Source organism: Leptomonas pyrrhocoris (assembly GCF_001293395.1).
Source record: "Leptomonas pyrrhocoris isolate H10 chromosome Unknown, whole genome shotgun sequence".
In the NCBI taxonomy this organism is placed as follows: Eukaryota; Euglenozoa; class Kinetoplastea; order Trypanosomatida; family Trypanosomatidae; genus Leptomonas; species Leptomonas pyrrhocoris.
In genome coordinates this window covers 213120-236325 of record NW_015438389.1, presented here as the reverse complement: position 1 = coordinate 236325, position 23206 = coordinate 213120, and the positions used below count along the sequence as shown (strand labels likewise).

Below are 23206 nucleotides of genomic sequence, written 5' to 3'. Positions count from 1 at the left end.
TCTCCTCCAAGGCCGACTTACGCCGCTTCGCAGAGCTCAGCGTTTATTTACTTTTCATTTTCATCCGCAGCTATTCTTTATAATATTTATCGATCTTTACAAGGAAGCATCGGAGACTGCGCACAGAACATAACAAAGACACGCATCGTGCTTTACATATATTAATTACGGAGGATCTTGGAGTCTGCAAATATCTTCTTTTTCGCTTTGCCCTTCTCTCTCTCCCTTCTATTTTTCAAAGCCCTGTTTTTACCCTTTTCACCTCCTGTTAAGATAGTTGCAGCGATCCTCCTATTCTGTTACCTCATAAAGAAAATAGTTACACACACTATATATATATATATATACTTCCATTTTGGATTTTTTTTGGGTTTTCATCTCGTGTACTCCTCCCCTCCTTCCTTTGCCCTCATTTTCACCTTCGTGCTCTCCGTGTGTGCGTGTCTCTGTGTGAGAGGAGGTCCTTTCACGGCAGAGAGGGGAGGGGTGGTGGTGGTGTTGGCCCACCCCGGCCACCCCCTCTGCGCGCAGACAAGCGCGTCGCTTACACGAGAGGAGGAGGAGGACAGAAGAAGGGTAAGAAAGGCGGGGGAGGGAGGGGAGGGGGCGGGCGGGCGGGGGGAAGGCCTCTCTCTCTCTCCGCTCCTCTCCCCCTTCCCCCCCCGCTCCTCTCCTCAAACACGCATACTTAAAGTGCCATTAAATAAGACTGGTGTGATCAGTGTTTTCAACAAAAGAGAAAAGGAAAAACATGAAAACAAACCTCCGTTCACATAAAAAACAAACAAAACCAGAACACACACACGCACGCAGACGAGAACTGAAAGAGGGAGAGAAGAGGCGCTTAATGTTCTACGTACGCGTGCGGCGCGTCAGCGGACGTGACGGACGTGCTTCACTGACGGACAGAACGGGGGAGATCAAAATAAGAAAGAAACAAAAAAACACACACACGAGCGTCAGAACAACGAAGACAGGAGAGAGGAACGCGAGCCAAGGGAGCGGGGGCCGGACACCTTGTCGTCGTACCACAGTTGCGCGCACACACACACACATGTGAAAGCGGAACAGAGAACTGAGAGGGGAGGCGGACACAGATGCCCCCTGCTGCATCGTGCGTCGCAGACAAGGAAAACACCCAGATATGAACGAGAAAGCAAAGATATCACGCGTCACACAAGGAAAAGGGGGGGGGGGGAACCCGCGCCGGGTCGTCTCTCCGTCTACGGTCTTGCCTTTTCCTTTTTCTTCTCTTCTCTCCGCACTCTTCTCCCGCCTAAGCATTTCTTCTCTATCACAGTTTTCTCCGCTGTAGTCCAGCGCTGCCGTTCCCTCCATCTCCGTCTCGCCGGGAAGGCGAGCAACAGAAACGAAACAAGCAAAAATATATAAAATAGAAAAGGTAAAGAGGCGGCGGCGGCAGAACTCGAAAAACAGCATCATCATCAACACCAAGATAATAATAATACTCACGAAACGTTCCCTCTCGAACTCTCTTGAGCTGGTATGTGTACGTGTGAGCGTGATGGAAAGGGATATCGCGTACGCTTGCGTCTCCGTGATCGTTCCTCATCTTCACTTCTACATCGCCTTTCAGTTCTTCGCGCAGCTTCTCGCACTCCCTCTTCCTCATTTGCGATTCCTCGGGTGCTGCCTTCGTCTCCTCCTGTTATCCCTTTCATTGTCGTGTATATTAATAAATAGGCCCTCGTTGCCTTCCAATTCCGGCGAGACGACGACCGCACAGCCGCACACAACACGAGACGGAGAGAGAGAGAGAGACGAGCATCACCACGTTGCGCAGCTTACTCGCCGAGGTAGGCGGCGAAGTCCACCGGCAGCTCATCAATCTGAGTGTGGTAGTGCGCCTCGATCTCATGCAGCAGCTCCACGTCCTTCTCTGTCACGAAGTTGATGGCGACACCCTTGCGGCCGTAACGGCCACCGCGACCGATGCGGTGCAGGTAGTTCTCCTTGTTGGTCGGGAGGTCGAAGTTGATGACGATGTTGACGTGGTGCACGTCGATACCGCGCGCCACGAGATCCGTCGTGACGAGCACGCGAGAGCTGCCGCTGCGGAAGGTGTTCATCACACGCTCGCGGTCGGGCTTCGACATCTCGGCGTGCATGCTGCTGACGGTGTGGTTGCTCTCGTTCAGCTTGTTGGCGAGCCAGTCCACCTTGCGGCGGGTGTTCGCGAAGATGACGGACTGGGCGATGGAGACGGTCTCGTAGAGGTCCATCAGCGTGTCCAGCTTGTGCTCCTCCTCGACGGCGATGAAGAACTGCTTAATGCCCTCCAGCGTCAGGCTCTCGCGCTTCACGAGAATGCGGACCGGATCGCGCATGAACTTCTTCGTCAGCTCCAGCACCTCCTCCGGCATCGTGGCGGAGAAGAGGGCCACCTGAATGTCCTTCGGCAGGTAGCGGAAGATCTCATAAATCTGGTCGGCAAAGCCCTGAGACAGCATCTCATCAGCCTCGTCCAGCACCAGCACACGCAGCATCTCCGTCCGCAGGGCACCGCGCTTGATCACGTCCGACACACGCCCGGGAGTTCCCACGGCGACGATCACACCGTTCTGCAGCTTGCGCAGATCGTCCTGGACACGGGTGCCACCGACGAAGGTCTCGCAGAACTTGGCATCGTTCGAGAGGAACTCACCGATGCGGCTGATCACCTCGGCCGTCTGCAGGGCCAGCTCGCGAGTAGGGGAAAGCACGAGGCCCTGAATCACGTTGTGGCGAAAGTCGAGGCGCTGGAGCAGGCCGATGGAGAAGGCACCGGTCTTGCCCGTACCAGACTGCGCCTGAGCGATGATATCGCCACCACGAGTAAACGGCGCAATCGCGCGCTGCTGGATGCTCGAGGGCTTCTCGAAGCCGTAGGAGTAAATACCGCGCAGCAGGTTCTGGTGGAGGGGCATGTCATCGAAGGACGGGATCGGGCGAACGCCGGGCTGATCATCCACGAAGGAGTCCTGATCCTGAGGGGCAACCTTATCTTGCTGGGACATCACTGTTGTCTGTGAGGAAGAAAGGAGGAAAAAACAATAAAAAAAAAGAGAGCTGTTAAGAAGGCGAGTAAAAACTGCGGAGTTAAGCGGTGTGACGTTTTTCGGGTTGCGCGTACACGCACGCAGGGGGACAAGCGAGAGAGAGAGAGAGAGATGAGGAGGAGGAGATGCAGCGACATCGGGGGTGTACTCCGCGGGCTTTTTCCCTTTCCAACGTGAGAAGGAAGGAAGGACGGGAGGGACGGTCAAATCAAAACAGAATGCCGTCGTGCCGTATTCGACTTGTTGGTGCTCCACTCCAACTACCACACACACACACAGATACATACAGCTCAAACAAAGATAGACCGTTTATGAGTTTTTTTTCCTTTTCTAATTTGCGAAGAAGCAACGCAGAGGAGCTCCAGAAGGAGACAACACTGATGCGGTGATTCAGCAGCGACTATGTATATATGTATATATACATAGTTCCGTGCCGGCTGCCCAAGTTGTACCCGGCAGCCTCTCTCTCACTTTTTACTCTTCCCCACGTGTGTGAACACTTCAGTACCGTCGCGTCGCGTGGTTTTAGTCCGCCGCGTCCTGCGCGGCCACGGGGTGCAAGTCCGTCTCTTCAACGTATTGACGAATGTAGAAGCGACATAGCTGCTCCGCCTCCGCGAGGACGCGCTGCTCCGCGTAGGCGCGCAGGTCGGGATGCACCGAATCCACATAGCCTTCCAAGTTCGCCAGCGCAGCCGCCATCGCTGCGGCGGCAACGGGAGACGAAGGCGCTGGCGAGATCCGCAGCGGTGATGATGATGGTGGTGGTGACGGCGAGTGTGCTGCGCGTTCAGCCTTTGGGGTTTCGTCATGATCGATGATCCGCTTAATGATGGTCGGCAGCTCCGCCACGCTGCGGACGCCGTAGCGGGGAAGGGCAATGGTGCAATGAGAGCCTTTCGCACCGGTACGCACCGCCGTTGCGTCGTCATCAGACAGGTAAACCATGCTCTCCATTCGCGCTGGTGCTGCTGCTGTGGTGGTGCTGATGCTTGCACTCGCAGAAGCAGCAACAACCGGGGAAGAAGCCACGCCAGCCGCAACCAAAGAAGAGGAGAGCGGCGTGGGCGACAGTACAGCTCTTCCATCGCCCTCCGCATCCCTTCCCTCGTTTCTGGAGTGCTCTTCAAATAAGCGTCCCTCAACGGACATGGCAGGCGCGGCTGCCTGGCTATTCGCTTCGACCTCGCCGATCTCAAGCCGATGCACGTCGGCACCGTCTAACGGTGGCATGGCCGGAACTGGAGGCGAGTGCGAGCCACGACGCTCCTCCGCCTGAACACAGCACGGCATGCCCACCTCTTCGCGCGTCGCAGGTGCGCCGTGACAGACCGCAGCGGGTGGCAGAGGAAGACGAAGGCGCGAGTGGGTCGTAAAGACGTTGAAGCTGCCCAGCTGCCACGGATGCAGCGCGGGCTCGTTGCTCTGCGATGCACGTGCGTCTCGGTGGCTGCTGTCACGGTGGTGGAGTGGGGAGGAGGAGGAGGAGCAGCTCGGCTGACGTGTGCCAACGCGCGCGTGCACCGAGGTGAAAGGCTGGAAGACGTTCCCCGTCCCCAGCAGCTCGATGGCGGTTGCACGGGCCGGCGACGAATGGCACGCCTCCTGATCCTCAACGCCGCTTTCATCCGCGGCCTCGAGGTGAAAGCGGACGCTTGCGTACGACTGGAAGTGGTTGTGGCTGCAGATGCAAATCTTCGTGGCAGCGGCTGGACTGTGAGGGGGCGGCTGCGCAGCCACCCCCTCCGACGTGGTGATGTGCAGCTCTGCGAAGTCCGCAAAGAGGGTGAAGGGGCCGACGTCCAGCACGAAGCCCGGCGGGACGGAGATGCGGGCGTGCGGGAGCACCACGCAGCCCTCACCAAATCGCACGCTGCCTTCAATTGAGGCGGAGGAGCTCCTGTAGAAGTACGATGGCCCGCGTCGTGCACGACGCACCGGCGCCGTCTTCATGACTGCCTGAAGAAAAGAGCGTGCGAGAATGACTCTTCTGTTTTGTATGATGGATGCACGTTGTTGTGGAGAGCCGATGTGCACGTCGAGGCATGCCGGTGTGTATTGCGTCTGTGTATAACACCGCTAAAAAGAGTCAGAAAGCGAAGAGAAAACACACGCCACCAAATAAGTAGAAGGAGCAAACAATCGAGGCAATATGCGGATGCGTGTTACTCGTGCTCAAGCTACGATGGCAAGTAGGAGCATCAGCAAGGCAGCAGCGAAGATTTCGTTGACGCCTTTACATAGTACTTTGGTTTGGCTTCTTGAATTCGAAAACGATGACGGCACCTATATATATATATAGAGAGAGAGAGAGAGAGACACTTGCCAAAAAAAGTTTCGCGTTCAAGTGGAGATGCGCAAGAGAGCACGGCACCGCGCCCGAAGCTTGATCCTTCAAAGATTGGTCGTGGGGGCTACTGCCCATCCGCGCCGCCCTCTTCCGCCTCCGCATCGCTGTCCAACGCATTCGCCACCTTATGGCTGTACTTCACCATCCACGCATCCGCCAGCAGCTCGGCCGCCGTCGCACGATGCGTCGGGTCCCACTGCAGACACCGCCACAGAAAGTTCTCGAAGTCGCTCGCCTCCTCCGCGGACGTTAGCGTGCGCCGAATCATCTGCCGTACCTCCTGCCAGTCCGGCGTCTCCATCGGGTAGTTGCGGGTGTCGAGGACGGACGTACGCGGGTGGAAGGCGCGACGAGGGACGTCCCCGCCTTCGCTTTCGCCTTCTCCGCCCCTCCCTGCTGCTGTTTCTGCAGCGGTGGTGGTGGCGAAGCTGCAGGGTGTCATGGAAAGCGCGGAAGGCGTGGTGTCTGCGGGCGGCGGGTTGCCGAGGTCTGCGCGGACCGCCGGCGCGGCCGACGACGGTGGGTCGAGACGCTGCGAGGAATTGCCGGGCTGCACTCGAGCATTTCCCTTCTCTTTCGCTGCATCACACGCCGCATCGTCATCATCGTCATCGAGCGTGTTGTCGCTGCTGTGGGCGTGGGTGGAGGCGGTGACCACCGTCGCAGCAGCAGCAGGACGGTCACCGCGCGGCCCCCGCCGACTTCCCCAGTAGCGCAGTTCGTCGCGACGGTACGCGTCTGCTAGGCCCATGCCACAGCCCTCCGCCTCACCTCGTTGCCAAAACTTAAAATCGCCCTTCTCATCGAAGAAGTCCGCCACAAAGAGGCCCATCGGGTGCTGGTGCAAGAAGCTGATCGGCGGCGGCCCGAGCAGCCGCATCATCGCCTTGAGGTGGAACACATCGAGGTCCTGCTCGGGGTCGTCGACGTAGATCGGCTGTTCGTCCCACGCCGCGCTGTCGTCGTCATCCTCGTCGGGGCCGTTGCTCCCCTTTCCATCCGCGGCGCGGATCCTCCCCTGCTCCTTCGTGCGCACATGCCGCCCAAAGTACTCCCGATCGGCAGTGCAGTCCATCAGGAAGCGCCCCGTCACGAGCTCGTAGGCGACGCAGCCGATGGACCACACATCACAGGAGGGGAGGAAGAAGTTGCCGAGCACCACCTCGGGGGCGCGGTACTCGCGGCTTTGCACGGTGGCGCCGCGGGTGTAGCGCTGGTTCCGCACCACGTCCAGCTCCAGGCGGCGCAGGGCGGTGAGGCTGGCCAGCGCAGAGAGAGGCGAGCGACGTGGCGGGGAGGGCGACAACGCCGCTGGCGCTGCGGACAACGTGGCTGTGAAGCTGGCGAGCGGGGGAGGGCGGGGCTCGGCGGGTCGTGTGAGGGACGTCACGTAGTGCTCCTCTGTTGCCACCTCTTCCTCTTCCTCCTGCTGTTCGTCTGCTTGTTCCTTGTCGCGATGCGGGGAGGGCGGGCTGGAGGACGTGCTCGCCACTCGCTGCGACGCACGAAGACGGCGCGACACGGGCGAGTGGTAGCTGGCAGTGTGCAGCGCCGTCGAAGGGGCAGCCGCGACAGCAGTGAAGTGGTCACTCATCGCCGAGTTGGCTGAGCTGTCCGCGCTGACGCGACGATGGCCCTTTGCGTCACCGTTGTTGGCGCTGCTGCTGCTGCTGCTGCGAGAACTTCTGTCATCGAGGTCAGGCGTGGCGTGCGCGGACGGCGGTGGACGGCCCCTCTTCGTCTTTGCGCTACAAGGCGTCTCTTCGACGGCCGTTATGTCGGGGAGCTCCACCACTACCGTGTCTTCTTCCTCTTTCATCCTGCCGCCAGCGGCGGTACGCTCCGCCTCCGCATCGTCGGCCCACTCCCCGACGCTGCACGTCCGGCGCAGGCGGCGGTCGTCCTCGCGGGCCTCCTCGAGCTGCAGCGCGCGCAGCTCCGCGGCGTTTACTAAATCTCCCTCGACCGCCGCAGCATCACACTCCCACCCCTCCAATCCCCCACCCCCACCAGCACTGCTACTACTCGGACTGTTGCCATGGTTCATGACGGCTTCAGGTGATCTGCGACCGTCAGCGCGTGTTTGCGATCGCTGCAGTTGCTGCTGCTGTTCGTAGAGCCACTGCAGCTGTGACAAGGCGTCGTCCTGCACGAGGTCATCCACTGCGATGCCGACCTCCGCCGTGTAGCGCGCCATCGCCCGCACGCCAAGCCGCAGGCACGGCGGAGTGATGAAGGAGAGACCGAAGTCGGACACCCGTACCTCGTAGGCCGGACGTCGGGCACGCGGTGGGCTGGACGCGGCAGAGCCGCCGCCGGCCCGGCATTCTACACGGAGGAGTGAACTTACTAAGGGCGACCCCCCTCGACCACCGACTTCGTGGTTCATCGTTGTCGTCATCGTCGTCGTGGGAACGGCAGCAGTAGTACTGTGATGACCACCACTACCACCACTACTACTACCGTTGTTGTTCATTGAGGCAGAGGACGGATCGGCCTGCGGCTGTGATGGACTCAGAGGCGCTGTATCTTCCTCTGCGGCGCCCTCGTGACGCGGGGGACGGGTGCGGTGCGGGAAGTCCCCCCCTCTACTGCTCGAGCGGCGTGGCTGCTCATCCGCCCGTCCACTCCGTTCCACGCCAGAAGTTAACGCTTCGTTCTCCTCCTCCTCGTGAATGGTGGCGGCGGAGGGAAGCCCGCTGCTGCTGTGCCCCGTCAGCCCCCCTGCCGCCGCCAGCGGCGACGACGCGCCCTCCCGCTCGCGGCGCTGCGAGTACTCGAGGACGCTCTCCCGGCGGTGCGTGAAGCTGCTCCACAGCCCGCTGCGGCGCCCCGTCTGCAGCTGCGCCGACTGAAAGGCGCGCATCTCCGCCGCCACCTCCGCCTCCAAATCGGTGAAGAGCAAGTTCTCTGGCTTTAAGTCCGTGTGGATGACGTTGCAGGCGGCCAGCACGGCGAGGCCCTGCAGCGTAGAGCGCAGAATGGCTCGCGCCACCTCGGACGGAAAGCCGGAGAGGTGGGTTTCGTTGATCGCCTTGTCCACGCCGGACCCGAGCACGTCCATCACTAAGCACCGGTGGGTGCCGTACGCCCCTTCCACGGCGAACGCGTCACGAAAGGTTGTGAGGCGCTGGCGGAGGAGTGAGCCGGTCGGGCTGGCGCTGGCGTGCCCAAAGCCGCTCGCGCTGCTGATCCCCAGCACATTCGACGTACTCCCGGGGCTGATGAAGGCGTCGGGGGGAGAGACCGTAAATGATGTGTTCGAGTTCGCGCGCGAGCGGCCGGCGCGGGAGTGACGCGCTGACGTCGGTGAGACGAGCAGCGAGAACGAGTTCGATGGCGGTGACCGGAGGGCGCGGAGCTGCCGCAGCCGCACGCTGTCCTGTATAAAGGTGGACAGCTTCGCCTCGTAGGTGGCGCAGTCCGTGTAGGTGGCGCCGCAGCGGAAGACCTTGATCGCCACGAACATCGGACGCTCGTTTGGCCGGAAGAGCCGTCGCGCCTCGCGCTCGCCGAGCTCGCGGATGAGCTGCCGCCGAGCCAGCGAGCACTGCTCCATGTCCGCGGCGAGCCAGACACGGCTGCTGCGACCGACGCCGAGCGCCTTGAGGAGGGAGTAGCGGTTGTGGAGGGTGTCGCCCGGGACACAGGCGAGGTGGCCACCTTCGCCGAAGTTCGTGGCACTCATGTGATCCGAGAGATCATCACCGATGCTGTCCTCCTCCTCTTCTTCTGCTTCTACATCGGTCAGGGAGAGAGACGCACAGCGATCGGCCTCGTGCCCTGGAGGTGAATTCAATGACGTGCTTGAGTGTTCATCACCGTCGTGATGGTGCGCATCGTTGCCGGGGAACAGCATCGGTGGTGGCGGAGGCGGTGGGACAGGGCGAGCAGTGGCCTGCGGACACCCATCGTGGCTCGCCTCGTGCGCATTGTCCTCCGGATCACCTCCCTCGTCGTCGTCTTCTTCTTCAGTGGAAGAATGTCCGCCCCACGCACGCCGCCGTTGCTGTTGGGCGGCTACGCTGCGAGGGTGCGGCGGCTGGTGCGCTTGCTGGTGCTGCTGCAGCGCTTCCTGCACGACTTTCAGCTCATCGAAGCGGGGGATAGGGGGAACGGTGTCAGTGGCTGGGGCGTGCAACGCCGCCTTCGCTTCACCAGGCGCTGACGGAGATGAAGGCAGCATGTCCGGCAGCGCAAAGCAATTGCTGCCTTCCACGACTGATGCTGCAGCTGTGGTGGCTTGAGATGTCGGCTGCTGCAGCAGCTGCGGTGGCAGTGGTGGGGGTGGAGCTGCGGTGTGCAGGAAGGCCACCGCGCGCTCGTTGAGAGACGGTTGTGCGTGGATGTCACCGTTCGTCTTGCTGTTGTCTCCATTAGCTTCATCTGCGACTTCAGTCGTCGTCGATGGCTGCAACGGTGTCGCGTCGTCCAGCCACATATGCGACGCCAGACGTGCGCGGCTACCCGACAACATGTAGTCAATCAACGTGGCTCCCCCCGGCGTGCTGACGACGTTGACGTCACCGTTGCTGCTCACGTCTCCCTCTCCTTCTTCTGCTCCTGCTGCCGCTTCGGTGGCCCGTCGAGATCGCCGCCTGTTACTCCGCATTGACAGACGCAGCGTGAAGGACGCGTTGACGCTGTCGTCGAGCGTGTCTGCGAGACGGGCGCTGGCGGACCCGACGGAGCCGTGCAGTGGCGCGTAAACCGCGTGCACACTCGATAGCCGCGCGCGCTGCACGTTAAGCAAAATCTCATGCATGCTGTCGAGGAGGGCTAAGCCACCTTCGCGGCAGTCTTGTGGGGTGCGCCATGGCTGCAACCAATCGAAGCGGTGCGCCGACACCTGCTTTTGCGTGTCGCCGCTGCTGGTGCTCGTTCTGGGGTCTGAAGAGGGCGAAGGAGCGGTGTTGAAGGAGTGAAAGGCGGTGCTATTCGGACTGCTGTGGTGGAGCGGGCTGCTGTGGTTCGTGCTGCCGTTCTGCGCGGCGGCGTCAACAGGAGAGGACTCGCCGTTTCTCCAGCCGGTGCGGACGCTTCCAGCAGACATGCCTGCCGCTTTTCCTTTCTTCTTCTTCCTCTTGGTGTGTTGTCGAGAGACTCAGCGTCGTTAAAATAGTTCGAGGAAGACTACGCCTGCAGAGCAGCACAAGAGAAGAGCAGAAACAGCTACTCCCCTTGAAAAGGATTATATATGTAAGGAGGAAGAAGGAAAAATTATTGAAAGACCGTGAGGGAAAGCACACACACACACACACCTCTGGCGATGACCGCTGAATCAATACGCTGGTTCTGCCGCCTTCTAAGTATATATATATGTATATCTACGCGTACGTCTAGAGGAAGAGATTGTTAGCCAAAATAATAATAACAACAGAATTTGAAAAACAAGGCGAAGCAACCAAAGCACCTGCGCGTTGGTCGTCGTATTAGTATTATTCGTACAGAGAAGAAATAACAAGACAAAAATAAATACGGAGAAACAGAAGGACGAACTATGGTGGCAAACAACCGTAATGATTATCAAGCAGACTTATATATATATATATATAGTAGTGGTAGTAAGATCAGTAAACAGCAACGACAGAAGGTGGTGATACGCGCGTGATAAATGTATATATGTATGTGTGTCTGTGGGGAGAGGATCAAGCACACAGAAAGCGCCGCCGATGCTGCGCCGATTCCAGCGTTCGCAGGCAGAGGACGAGATGCGGAGAGGAGGAAGAAAAGAAAAAGGGGCAAAGGTGAACGAGAGAGAAACAAAGATATATAGATATATAGAAGGTTCTAAGTATTTATATATATACACATACATACACCCGCTCGTGGCGGTTTTTGAGGGGTGCGATACAGAAATAGAGGCGATCACGACCGTCCCATCAACGAAACACCGCCGCAGCAAGAAAGAGCGGTGCTCTCGAATGGAGCGAACTCCTCCAGAACAGACAACAACAAGAAGAAAAAAGATAAAGTAATGAACAACAAGAAATATCCAGTAACGGCAATAAATCGCGCTCTCTTGCGCTAAAAAAAAACCAGTAATAACCGAGAGAAAATCGGGTAGCACCTGCGTATACGTGCTCGTGGTGCACGGCTCATCGGTTGGGGAAAGGGAGGAGGGGAGGGGGAGGGAAAGAGGCAGCGGAAGAGGGACAGGGAGTTGGTGCAGAGAGAGAGAAAGAGAGAGAGAGTACCAAAGACGTCTGATACATGTGCGCGGTATCTCATCGCTATGGCTTTCGATGATTATAGATTGGCATTCCATCGTGCTGTCACAGAGGGGGGAACATGGAAACATCGACTAGCGTGGGGACAGGTTCACTTGTAGGAAAATAAAAGGAAACGTTTATTGTCGTACTCGCTGCTTTGCGTTTCTCTTCCATTTTTTTTCGCCCCTGTTTATTATTATTTCGAATGGTCACGCTACTTCGTTTGTGATGGAGGGAAACCGATCCAACGGAGACACACAACCGACGTGTCGGTGCCGCGCAGCTCCAACCCACGACGCACCCAAACCTCTCCTTCCAGCAGGGACGCTTCTCTTCTGATCTTTTCAGCTATTTTTCATTTTCATTTTCCTACTTGTGTGTAGTCCGCACTCACCACACTCACCGCCGTCCACGTCGATCGCCCGGCATCTCCGCCGGGTGCAGCGGTGGCAGGCTCCACTGCTGTCGGAGGAGGTTTGCTCCCTCGCCCTGCAGCGGCGGGGTGCCGTGCGCAAATAACAGAAAGCGGATGGGCCGGGTCCGCGTCAGCTCCTCAATGGCGGCCTGAAGCGCTGGAAGAGACCGCTGGCGCAGCACCTGAAGCCACTTGTACCGCGGCGCGATGTCAGCTCGCTTGTAGTTGCCACGCTTCATGAACTTGAACCACACACGACACATCCATGAGTTGGCCGGGTCGAGGTCCGCGTAGGCGCCGTGGTAGAGGTCGGTGCAGGCGAGGGCACCGCTGTTGGCGTCGTACAGCACGTACTCCTCAGCGACCGCGTCGCCAGCGATGCGCAGGAGCTCGATGGTCGGGGTCAGCTCCACCCGCTCAACGGGGGAGGCGGTGGTGGTGGCTGTTGCTGATCGAGGCACGAGCACGCGCAGGCGGTCCAGGTCGCTGCGCCGCAGGCCCACCGGCTGCTGTGCCTTTTCCGTGAAGAAGGACACGTCGCGCCAGAGGACGTCGACCAAGTCCCTTTCGTCGTCCTCGTCTGCCGCATCTTCTTCTTCTGCTGCTGCTGCTGCCGATGCGGATGGTGATCTTGATAGAGAGGGGGTGGACGGACTGGCAGCAGGGAGAGAGCGCCGACGTGCCTTCTCCGCCTCCTCCGCCTCCTCGGCTGCCAGTTCGCGTCGAAGTCGCATCTTCTCCTCTTGCCGACGCCGCTGCGTCGCGAGGGGGTCCGCCGCTGCGTTTGCTTCGCCGTGATGCGCATGTTCCTCTTCCGACACGTCCGCCGCGGTTGGCGGTGCGTGCCGCGGCGATTGCTGATGCCGCTGCTGCTGCTGTCGCTCCTCCTCACGCTCGAGTCGAACCGCTTCCGCCGTCGCACGCGCTCGTGCGGTCGCCGCCGCCGTCCGTCGCCGCTCCGCGGCCGCCTCGGCTTCCAAGTCCACCTCCGGGAATGAGAGACCGGTCAGGCCGTCGCCGAGATCTTGGCAGCCGCCGCGCCACACACCCGCCTCCGCGGCATACCCGCTGACATGCGCGGTGCTGCTGCCGTGAAGGTCCGCCGGCACCTCACTGCCAGCTCCAACCCGCGTCGAAGACGTAGCAGAGCGAGGAGGAGGTGGAGTCGGATTGGGAACGCCACCACGGCTCTCCACCAGCGGCACCTCCCCGCTGCAGATCAGCTCCGCATCAGGGAATACATCGGCCCAGACCTGCAGCTGCCGCCAGGCCGGTCGGGTCGGCACCACAATCGCCTTCACCACCCGCTCCTCGCGGTGCAGCTTCAGCAACAGCTCCACGAAGGTCTTCTCATTCACCTCGATTGGGTTGTAGAGCACCGTGTAGCCGCCGTGGCGGTGCTCGAAGAGGGAGGGTGCGTGAAGGCGGTGAGCGGGGCTCATCTCCTCCTCGTTCGCCAGTGCCCGTCGGCCGAAGACCGAGGCTTTCAGAAAACGATAGACGACCCACGCATCCGCCGCACACTCCTCCGGTGTGGGAAACGGAGAATAGCCGGGGAGAACAGCTGGATCATCTGACGGGGCCGCCGCCGATGCCGCCGATGATGACGTCCCGCCTCCCCCGCCACCCGCCGCGCCGCGCGAGACGGGGTTCCGCACTCCCCCACCGAAGCCCAGACCGTTATCGCCCCCACCGCCCGGCAGCTGCTGGACGTGGTGGACGCTGCGCCGCCGCATCGCTCGCTGCTCCAGCGACAAGCTGCTGCGGTGGCTTTTCTTCTCCTGCTCGTCCTGCGCAGCCGCTGCGTGGTTGTCTGAACGTGTCGCGATGTGCGGCCCGACTTGTGGCTCCGCCGCCTCCGCCGGTACCCGCGGCATCCGACCCTCCACCGGTACCTTGTAGTCCGTCACGCACACCATCGTGTTGTCCAGCTTCACGTTGTCGTCGCGCATGTACCGCAGACCGCTGAGAATCTTCATGATGCCCTGCGACTCCTCCGTGAGGTGCAGCTGCGGGGAGGGCTGCGATGGGTCACCCTGCTTCTCGATGAAGTAGGGGTGCGCGTACACATCTGCCGGTCGCTTGTTCCTGAAGAGGACGGCAATGGCGGTGAGCCCTTGCGGAAAGGGCAGGCGACCGCGGACGATGAAGGTGTTGGGGTTGGTGATGTCGGTGATCATCACGTAGTTGCGTCGCAGGTGATCCTGCATCATGAAGGCAGCCTTGGACATCATCTTGAGTGAGCGAAGAAGGAGAGAGGGGGCGAAAACAAAAGCACCGAATAGTCCTCGCTGTGCGTTACCTTCCTACGCTGGAGGATGTACATGTGAATAGAAGAAAGAACGAAGGAGCAGGAGTGTTGATGGGGAAAGAGAAGAGGGATATATGTATATTTGGCGAGACAGCGTGGCGCTTAGCGGCGTTAAATCAACTACAAAACGCTGCTTTTTATTTATCAGCGGGTTTTCCACATTGCTGCCGCATCACACGCCACACCAACACCAACACACACACACGCGCGCAGTGATGTGTGTGTCGTCCGGTTCCTCCAACAATACAAAGTCCCCCCAAAACATCGTTAAATCATCATACGCAATCATTGCAGCGCGTGGACACGCGCTGGCGCTCTTCGCCCTTCTTTCGTTTGTTTGACGTGCACCACCATCACCAACACCATCATCATCGTAAGTAGGTAAGTAAATATATAATCAATGAAATACACTCTCCAACGAGGTATAAAGCGTGCGCGTTTGTCCCTCACCACTCCGTTGTCTTCACCTATTTTTATTGGCATTTTCTCTTGCTTGCGTTTCGCGTCGAGCACTCGCTCGTAGGACCACCACCGCAACCACGGAGTTCAAAGACGAAAAGAATGCCGCATCGCGGCCCCCCCCTGCCCCCCCCCCCCGCCTCTCCTCTCAGCCGCGGCAGATGGCAACGAGAAACACCCACATCGCGCACACGTCGCCCGTGTAGCTCTTCACGTAGACGCCGGCCGCGAAGCTCACCTCATTCGTGCCGACCTCGTGCACGGCGCCCTCAAACACCTGCTGCAGCAGCTCTTCAAACTGCGGATCGGCCGGGTTGAAGGAGCCCATGACGGGTGACCCAAGCACCCGCAGCGCAGCAGCAGCGGCACACATCGACGACGACACACCAGGCGGCGGCGATCCAGCTCTGCCATGGGCTCCTTCCGCCTCCTCGGCATTCGCCGTTGCCTGTCGATGACGACTGTGGTGATGCCGTCGCTTGCGCGGGGACGTGGCTGCCTCGCGCCCTTGTTCATCCTTCATGTCGTTTTCGCGCTGTTGATGTGGGTGTCTGTCTTGCGCGGAGGCCGGACTACCCGTGACGGATTCCCCAAAGTACTCACTCAGCCGCGCCGCCGCGCTGCGTGTGATGTCGGTGCGGCGCGCCGAGCCGCAGCTGCACCGCTCCTCCTCCGCCGCCTCCAGCAGCTCCCGCAATATCGTCTCGACGCCGCGGTGATAGGCGGGTGGGCATCCATTGCGCCACGTCAGCAACGCCCTCTTCAAGCACGCGCGCAGCTCCACCTCAATCGCGCGCGCCTTCACGGCATCCGCCGCCGGGAAGTCGAGCACCTCGCGCTGAATCGGAATCAGGTGCGGCAGACACACCGGGATGCGACGGTCCTTGACGCTGTCGAAGCACGGCAGCCAGTGCGTCGGGTTATGCAGGTCCCACGTCATGCGGTGCGGCAGGCCAGACAGCTGCGTGTTCGCCCACAGCTGCGCATGCGAGATGACCATGTACACATCCCGCAGCAGCGTGCCGTACGGCTTCCCGGCCGGCACGGTCCACCCACTGCGCGGGTCAATCAAATAGAGCTCGTTGTCATCGAACTCGTGCAGAACCATGATCGTCTGCTGATAGATGCTGCCGCTGCCCACCACGGCGTAGGTCGGCCGGTCCGGTGCGAGGTGGCGCAGGAAGTGCACCAGCAGCAGGGCGAGCTCCTCGTAGTCGCCCGAGCGCATCGCGAGTAGCTCCGCGTTCGTGCTCCACACATCCTTCTCACCAAAGGACATCATATCCGCCACAAAGGGGAGAAGCGAGACGTAGCGGATCGCCTCGTACACGGTGCGCACCGACGGCGGCGGCGGCCCGCCCCGCGGCAGCATGTACCGACACACGAGAACCAAATCCCCCGTCGAGCACTCCACAAAGGGGTCGATCTGCCGCGTCGTGGCCTGCGCGTTCATCGCGGCAATCGACTGGACGCGCTGCAACGCCGTCTGCTGCCACCGCAGCGCCACGCGGTGGAGGTAGTGCAGCTCCGGCGAGACAAAGAGCTGATGAACGCTGCGGTGCAGCTCGGCCTTCGACAACTTCTTCGGCGCATCGCGCTGCAGGGGCGGCCACAGGGAGACGTACAGCTGCACCGTCGGCTCGCTGGCTTGCTGCTCGTGCACACCGGCGACGTCGGTGGTGGTGGCGGCGGTGGCGGCGCGCACGAATGCCGTGGATGAACCCTCCTCCGTGACCACCGTGGTAGCCGCCGTCGCATCCGCAGCAGCGGGAGAGAAGGGCGACGAAGGCGACAGCATACCGCCACCGCCACCACCCTCTCCTCCCGCCTTTCCACCCGTCGCGCTCACGAATGGCGCCGTGCCAAACGGATTACCTTGTGTGGCGCCTTCGTCCGACCCCCTATCCGCATCCGCAAACGGACCATCGAGTCCACGACGGCTGCTCTGCTCCGCTGATGCGCTCGGCAGGTCGTAGCCCAGCAACCACCGCGGCGTCCGCAGTGGGTAGACGCCCTCCATACGCGCTTCACTCGCCTGGTGCAGCGAGTAGAACGGGATGCGCAGCGTGCCGATGAAGCGCCGCTCGGCGCGGTAGTGCGTCTCGTGTGCCACCGCCGCCGTCGTGGCGGCCGAGGGCGCCATCTTCACCTCGACCTTGTCGTAGAGGGAGAGGACGAGATCGTCGTCGATCATGCTGAGGGTGTCCTCTTCAAAGTCGAGGGGTTGAAAGGGCAGCTCGACGGTCTCAAACCACGACGGACTGCTGCCGACCTCGCTGCGGGTGTAGGCTGCCTCGGACACAAAGGTGGCCTGCACAAACGGCTCTAACGGCGTGCCGTCCGCGCGGTAGGGCAGGTTGTGCGCCTTCATTATGTGAATCACAATGCGGCTGTCGCGGCGCCGCTTCAGCAACGCGCGATCGATGTCCTCCGTCTTCGGCCGCACCTTGCGATGGGGGTTCAGCTGACTGCGCGGCGCGAAGTCAAACACCAGCTTCATCATCAGCTTCGGCACCTTCACGATCGCCTCGAGCTTCTCGGCATCGGAGGCGTGTCGGTTCGCCTTGAGGGTGAGCAGCAGTCGACGCTGCCGTTCCTGCCACAGCTTCAGCCGCGTCTCCCGCGGCAGGTTGCTGAGGGCGAGACCAGAGATGGCGGAAGGAGCTTTGTAGTACCTCTTTGCATCGAACTGCGCACCCGACGCGGCGTACTCGTCGTTGCGGGCCTCCTCCTCCTTCTCCACCAAACGCAGAACGCGCTTACGGGCGACGTAGGCGTCCGCGTCGCTCAGCGGAATCGGCCGCTCCAGCAGGCGAGACTCAACCTCATCTGCCGGTTTAATGCGACCGATCCGCACGAGCCAGCGCCGAAAGAGGTACTGAAGGCGGAGCGTCGGCAGCCGCAGCTGCACCTCCTCGACGGCGTAGTCGCGCGCGCCGGCCGCGGCGGCCATCACCATCATCGGCGTGATGTTCGCCGGAGTACTGAGCGAGGCAGGACAACCGGCCAACCCGCCGTTCGCCCGCCCGCCTTCGATTACCACGGATCTGCCGGCGGCCCGGAAGGACGCTTTCGGCCCGAGCGTCGCTGTCGGTGTGGTTGTTCCCCTCCTCTCCTGCACGGCGGCGCGACGGTCACGTCGGCCACGACGCGTCGCGCGCTCCGGCGTCTCTGCCTGCGCAACGTGTGCCCGCGTGGAGTCGAGTTCTACGTAGTAGGTGCGCAGGGTGCGCAGGAGCGGCAGGTACTGTGGGTCTAGCGGGTCCGCCGCCCCCCCGCCACGACCGCCGCGTAGAAAGACTTCTTCGATTTGGCCGATCGTCAAACCTTGCTGACTTGTCCAGGTGGTGGAGACGGCCAGGACGCCACTCACCGGCGCTGCAGCGAGCATCGACACGCCGCCCGCCTTGCTTGCTGCCGCTGCTGCCGTTGCTGTTGCCGTGGAGGAAGAGGAGATATTGTGTTGGTTGCTGCTGCGTGTGAACAGCTTCCCCTGAAACATAAAGGCCGTCGGGGGTTGCAGCGGGAGAAGCGTGTAGCGGCGCGTTAGCGTCGGTCGCAGACGGACTGTCGATACGACGGTCCTCTTCGACGGCCCTGCCGTAACGGGGATGAGGTGGAGCAAGAGTTCTGCAGGCTCGTGCAGCGCGCGGACCTCGAAGGTTTCGTTGAAGAAGACGACTTTCGCGGTGGTCATGGGTCGCGGTGTGGTGCAGCCGACGTACTGCGGTACGATGGCAGCGTGCGAGCGCGCAAAGACAACCAGCTGGAAGTACAGTAGGTCGTCCTGCGTGACCGCATCCGCGGACGGGGTCGAGCGACGGTGTGCCGTACTCGTTCCTGCTTTTGTCGCGCCCCTCGCTGGCTCAGTCGGCGTCACGTCCGTCCCCTCCACCTCTGCGGCGTACCACAACAGATCATCTCCCATCCCGTACGGCACCTCCTGAACGGTGCCGTAGCGGCGAAGAAAGAAGCGGAAGCGCGTAGCGACGACGGCTGGCGCTGTTGTTGGGGATGCAGCCCAAGGCAGATCGACATCCCCAGCTCCCGCAGCAGACGTCGGGTGGTCATGACGACCGCCGTCGTGGCGATCAGAACTGGCCGAGGAGACGGCGGACGGCGGGGCGAGCAGCGGAGAGGCACTGGCCGAGGCCGCTCCGGCATCCGGTACGCTGGGCGAGAAGAGCAGCGGCAGCGTCGACGCGGCGTTGTGCACTCCACTGCTGGAGGTGTTTTGATTCTTCTTCTGCTTCCGATTCGTTGTGTCGGCCGCGCCCTCGCTGTACGTTGCAGTGTCGTTCACGGAGTGCACCACCGGCGCCGGCGCCGCTGCGGTCCACTCATCGTCGAAGAGCGGAGGGTGGGCGCGGTGTTCTTCCGGGGTCATCGGTGGCGCTGCGCTGTGTCCTTCGCCCGCCTGCGCGCTGCCGCCACCGCGACGACGTCGACGGCCGCTACCGTTGTCGTGGTTGTGGCTGCCTCGCCCACCTCGATCCTCTCCTTGCGCTGCTGCGCGGTGCTCTATAAGAATTGGCGGATCTTCATCGTCTTCGTCTGCGTGTCCTTCGGCTTCCTGGTTGTACATCCACGTACCGTCCGTCGGACGGAAGACGCCGTCATCCAGCTGCACAGCAGACAAGCCGATCCGTCGTTGCTGCCGTCGACGCCGGCGCTGCTCCAGCACGGCGTTCCACAGCAGGATCATCACATGCAGACACCCCCGTTCCACGTTTGCGGACGTCTCCGCCAGTTTCTCTAGCCGAGCCTGCAGCTGGTTCAGCTCCGTGCTGCGATGCGGCTGCCGCTGCAGCTGGGCGAGCTGCTCCTGATAAAAGAAGCGGTTCTTGAGAAACGGGAGAAGGTTGAGCTGCAGCATTCGGTACTGCTCGTAGTAGCGCAGGAGCAGCGAAATGAGGTACTCCTCGGGAGAGAAGGCGACGAGGTTGTCTTGACTCGCGGAGCGGGAGAGGGCCAGCAGCAGCGCCGCGGTGGTGCTCGCTGCGTCGTCGGTGCCGAGCGAACCGCGCCGGCCTGCCTCACGGTCGTCGTCGTCGCGCTGTGGCTGCTGATGCGCTGCGCGTGCGCTCTGGCCGGTGGCAGGCACACCGCCACCAGCACCTGGCGCTTCGCTCGGGTTCAATATGTTCACGTACGAGCCCAGCAGCACACTGGAAAAATCATCCGCCGAGCTGGAGAGCTGCAGCGACGGAGGGCGTCGTGCCGCGGCAGGCGGTGCGTTGGTGAGGTGACCCCTGCGCAGCGCATTCACGGCGAAGTTCTCAAGCGACGGCTGAAAGCGCACGTAGTCGACGTGAATCGAGTAGGACTTGCGCGTGTCCGTACCCGCTGACGTACTCGCGGCATTCGCGCTACCCGTGCCACGTGCGTGTCCACCTTCCCCTGCACCTGTCGATGCATACCCGTGCAGCGCCGGCCGCGCGGTGTACACGGCGGTGTAGTCGAACACGGGGCGGTAGTCGAGCTGCGTCACGTACACGTCGTGTATGCAGGGGGTCTGCCGACGTCGCAGGGCCTCGCTCAGGCGCAGGGCTCGGCCGCCCAAGGCACTGCGCGGTGTCGCAAAAACGTCGCCCAGCAGCGTGTTCGTGATGGTCGTCCGCAGGGCCCGCTCCAGCGCCGGTGGGTAGGTGCACCGCACGCTCCCGTCCACCCCAGAAAAATCAGGGGCGCCAATCAACTCGAGCGCCGGGCCGTGCGTTGGATCGTCCAGCTGCTTGCCGAAGACGCGCAGGCGATCCTCTAAGAAATCGATCAGCTCCCCGATCAGCTTCACGGCGGCCCCGCGACGGCGCCACACCGGGATCGTCTGCGCTAACAGCGGACGTTGTAGGTCTTTCGCTTCCAACTCGCGCGACAACAGCAGCGGGGTGTGGCGCGGCGAGGGCGTCGACGCCGATCTCTTCGGTTTCGTGGTACTCCTTGTATTGCCGTTTCCGCCGCCAACGTGCGGAGGCTCATCTGACGCGGGGACGACGATCACGGTGTGTTCGTCCGGTCCCGCGCTGGACGGCGGTGCGGACGGCTCTGCGATCTTCGCCGGCACCGCCGCCTGCATCTCGACTTCACCGTTTGCAGAGTCCTGCGGCTCCAGGTTTTCTTGAGGAGAACCTGTTGCGGTCCTTCCTGCTGTCCAGTCCATCTCCGCTGGGTGGTACACCTCATACCTCCCCGCGTACGAGTCGGAATAGAGGAAGCGGCGCACACCTCTCTCCCCTTGAAGGAGTGCGTCTCGCAAGCGGCGTGCACGCGCGATGTCGCCGCGTAGCCGCATCACCACCGCGTCCACCGGCAGCCGCACGTGTCGGTCGAGACGCCCCCACCCCTCGCACACCGCCAGCATCTGCTGCAGCTTCGCGGCGTCGCGGTGGTCTAACCGGTGCGCATCGAAGAGCAGTGAGTTGCTGTAGCGCTGCACCCACGCAGGGACTGGGCCGCGCTGGAAGGGCTCGGCTGGGCGCACGTGGGCAGCGTAGCCCTTCAACAGAAACGCATCGGTTCCCGCGCCATCGGCTGCGGTGCCGTCGTGCTGCAGCAGGCGCATTCGCTCGTCGATGAAATCCGAGGCGTCATCGTCGTCGGGTCGGTAGTCCTCGTCCTTCCGTCTTTCTTGGTGTTGATCCATCTCCGTTGTCTCTCCTTCCGCCGCCACCGCGCCGTCGGTCTCCGCTGGCGGGATCTCGCGCAGATGGGCGTCGAGGCCCGACGCGCCGGTCTGCCGACGCGCGTCCGTCTCCTCCTCATCCTGCCGCTGCCGCCGCGACCTCCTCTTGGAAGTATCTGCCGCACCGGAACGATGACCTCTGCGCTGTTGACCGTCTTGACCGCGATCCCCACCACCGGCCGCCTCCGATGCCGACTTCTTGGTTCGCTGCCGTGAGGATTGCCGCTGGTTTGCGGTTCGTGTGAGTTCACCATTGTCACCACCCGCATCTGCTGACGATGCGGAACGACTGCTGTTACTGCTGCTGGTGCTGTGGCTGCTCAGCACCGCCACATCCTTCGCCGGAGATGACCTCTGCGCCTGTGTCGGCATTCGCTCCCGCATTTCGATGACGAAGGCGGGGTTCAGCGCTGCCTCCACCCGTCTCGCGTGCACGCGCTGCCGTCTGCTCACGTGGCGTCGCTTCGTGTGTGCTTTGTGCTGTGCGTCGTGGTGATGGTGCGGATGCTTTCCGTCTTGCGTGTCGCCCGCCGTTTCAGCTGTCAGCTGCACATCCGCATTGTTGTTGCTAACGTTGTCCTTCGCCGTGGTTGGCACTTCCACTGCGTCCACCACATCGCGGAGCAGCGGCGGAGGCGGCGGCGGTTCAACCGGCACGAGGAGCGACGTCACTGCCGCACCGTGGTAGAAGCTGGTGTCGGCGGCGTTGGAAAGATGGAAGGCGAGTCGCTGCTGCGCGAGCTGCAGACCGGCCAGCAACGGATCGGCAGATGCGTCCGAGACGGTGAAGGCATCGGGTGGTCGTCTTCGTGGTGGTGGTGCAGAAGGCGACGGATGCAGGTCAGCGGTTGTTGGTTGAGACCGCTGCTGTTGCTGCGGTGGTGGTGGTGCCGCGCTGCCCTCCGCACCGCGACCAAGGTGCGGCACCTCGATCGTCGATGAGAACACCGGTGCGGGCTGTACTGTCGAAGGATTCATTTGTGGTGAGAACTCAAACAGTAGCTGCGCCTTCGCTTCAATCTTAGGAAATAAACACAAAAATGATCGTGGCAACAACCGTAAAAGGACAAGAAGGATGCACCGACGTGCGGCAACGCGATGCGTGTGTTGTGTGAGGTGTGTGTGCGTTGCCTCGTCTATGGAAAGCAGCAACGATCTTTCTATACTTCTATATATATATATATATATTTAAAAGTAATAAACGATGTCTATCGGCGGGCGTGGTGCAACGCAGTCACCATGCAGTTTTGTTTTCTTGCTACTGCTGCTGCTGCTGCTGCGGCGGCGGCGGTAGATGCAGCGAAATTGAGTTCTACCTGTTGGCGTGTAGGTGTGAGATGTGTGTAACGGTCATCGTTGAAGTATGCTGCGCGACACACCGCTTGTCTGTGCACTGTTCAGGTCGCCAAGGAGGCGACGTGTTGGGGGTTCGTCCAGATAAAGGCGCGGAAAGAGAGAGAGAGGGAGAGGTAGGAAGAAGAGAGACAATACTAACAAGAATAACGCTCCTTCCTTCTCGCCATGCGTCAGCCGGTACGTCGGGGAGCGTTGCGACACCTCCGTCCCGGTGCACCACCACCACCACAATAAGCAAACACCGTCCCTTTCGATGAAGGGAAGAAGACGAATGTGTTAGCAGCGGCGGCGATCCCTTTCCGCATCAGCCGTTATTCCATTATCATGTTATTTCAATATATATTTAAACCTTATTATCGAGG

The 23206-nt window shown here is 61.2% G+C and overlaps 5 protein-coding genes across 7 annotated transcripts; all 5 read right to left on the bottom strand.

Moving 5' to 3' along the window:
- Positions 1-1805: 1805 nt before the first annotated feature.
- Positions 1806-3093, bottom strand: ABB37_09668 (putative mitochondrial eukaryotic initiation factor 4a; the record flags this gene model as incomplete). 2 transcript variants are annotated; one of them, XM_015809284.1, is made up of 1 exon in its annotated part: positions 1806-3093. In XM_015809284.1, exon 1 carries the CDS (start codon positions 3015-3017, stop codon positions 1806-1808), a length of 1212 nt encoding a protein of 403 aa, XP_015652220.1. In that variant the 5' UTR covers positions 3018-3093. The 2 variants fall into 2 exon arrangements, with proteins under 2 accessions (XP_015652220.1, XP_015652221.1); XM_015809285.1 differs by having other exon boundaries at positions 1806-3021.
- A 491-nt stretch (positions 3094-3584) lies between these two features.
- Positions 3585-5140, bottom strand: ABB37_09667 (hypothetical protein; the record flags this gene model as incomplete). 2 transcript variants are annotated; one of them, XM_015809282.1, is made up of 1 exon in its annotated part: positions 3585-5140. In XM_015809282.1, the coding sequence occupies exon 1, from the start codon at positions 5010-5012 to the stop codon at positions 3585-3587; it is 1428 nt and encodes a 475-aa protein (XP_015652218.1). In that variant the 5' UTR covers positions 5013-5140. The 2 variants fall into 2 exon arrangements, with proteins under 2 accessions (XP_015652218.1, XP_015652219.1); XM_015809283.1 differs by having other exon boundaries at positions 3585-5125.
- A 333-nt stretch (positions 5141-5473) lies between these two features.
- Positions 5474-11508, bottom strand: ABB37_09666 (putative protein kinase; the record flags this gene model as incomplete). Its single annotated transcript, XM_015809281.1, has 1 exon — positions 5474-11508. The coding sequence occupies exon 1, from the start codon at positions 10460-10462 to the stop codon at positions 5474-5476; it is 4989 nt and encodes a 1662-aa protein (XP_015652217.1). The 5' UTR covers positions 10463-11508.
- A 512-nt stretch (positions 11509-12020) lies between these two features.
- Positions 12021-14349, bottom strand: ABB37_09665 (hypothetical protein; the record flags this gene model as incomplete). Its single annotated transcript, XM_015809280.1, has 1 exon — positions 12021-14349. The coding sequence occupies exon 1, from the start codon at positions 14268-14270 to the stop codon at positions 12021-12023; it is 2250 nt and encodes a 749-aa protein (XP_015652216.1). The 5' UTR covers positions 14271-14349.
- A 605-nt stretch (positions 14350-14954) lies between these two features.
- On the bottom strand, positions 14955-22883 carry ABB37_09664 (hypothetical protein; the record flags this gene model as incomplete). Its single annotated transcript, XM_015809279.1, has 1 exon — positions 14955-22883. Exon 1 carries the CDS (start codon positions 22464-22466, stop codon positions 14955-14957), a length of 7512 nt encoding a protein of 2503 aa, XP_015652215.1. The 5' UTR covers positions 22467-22883.
- Positions 22884-23206: the final 323 nt, after the last annotated feature.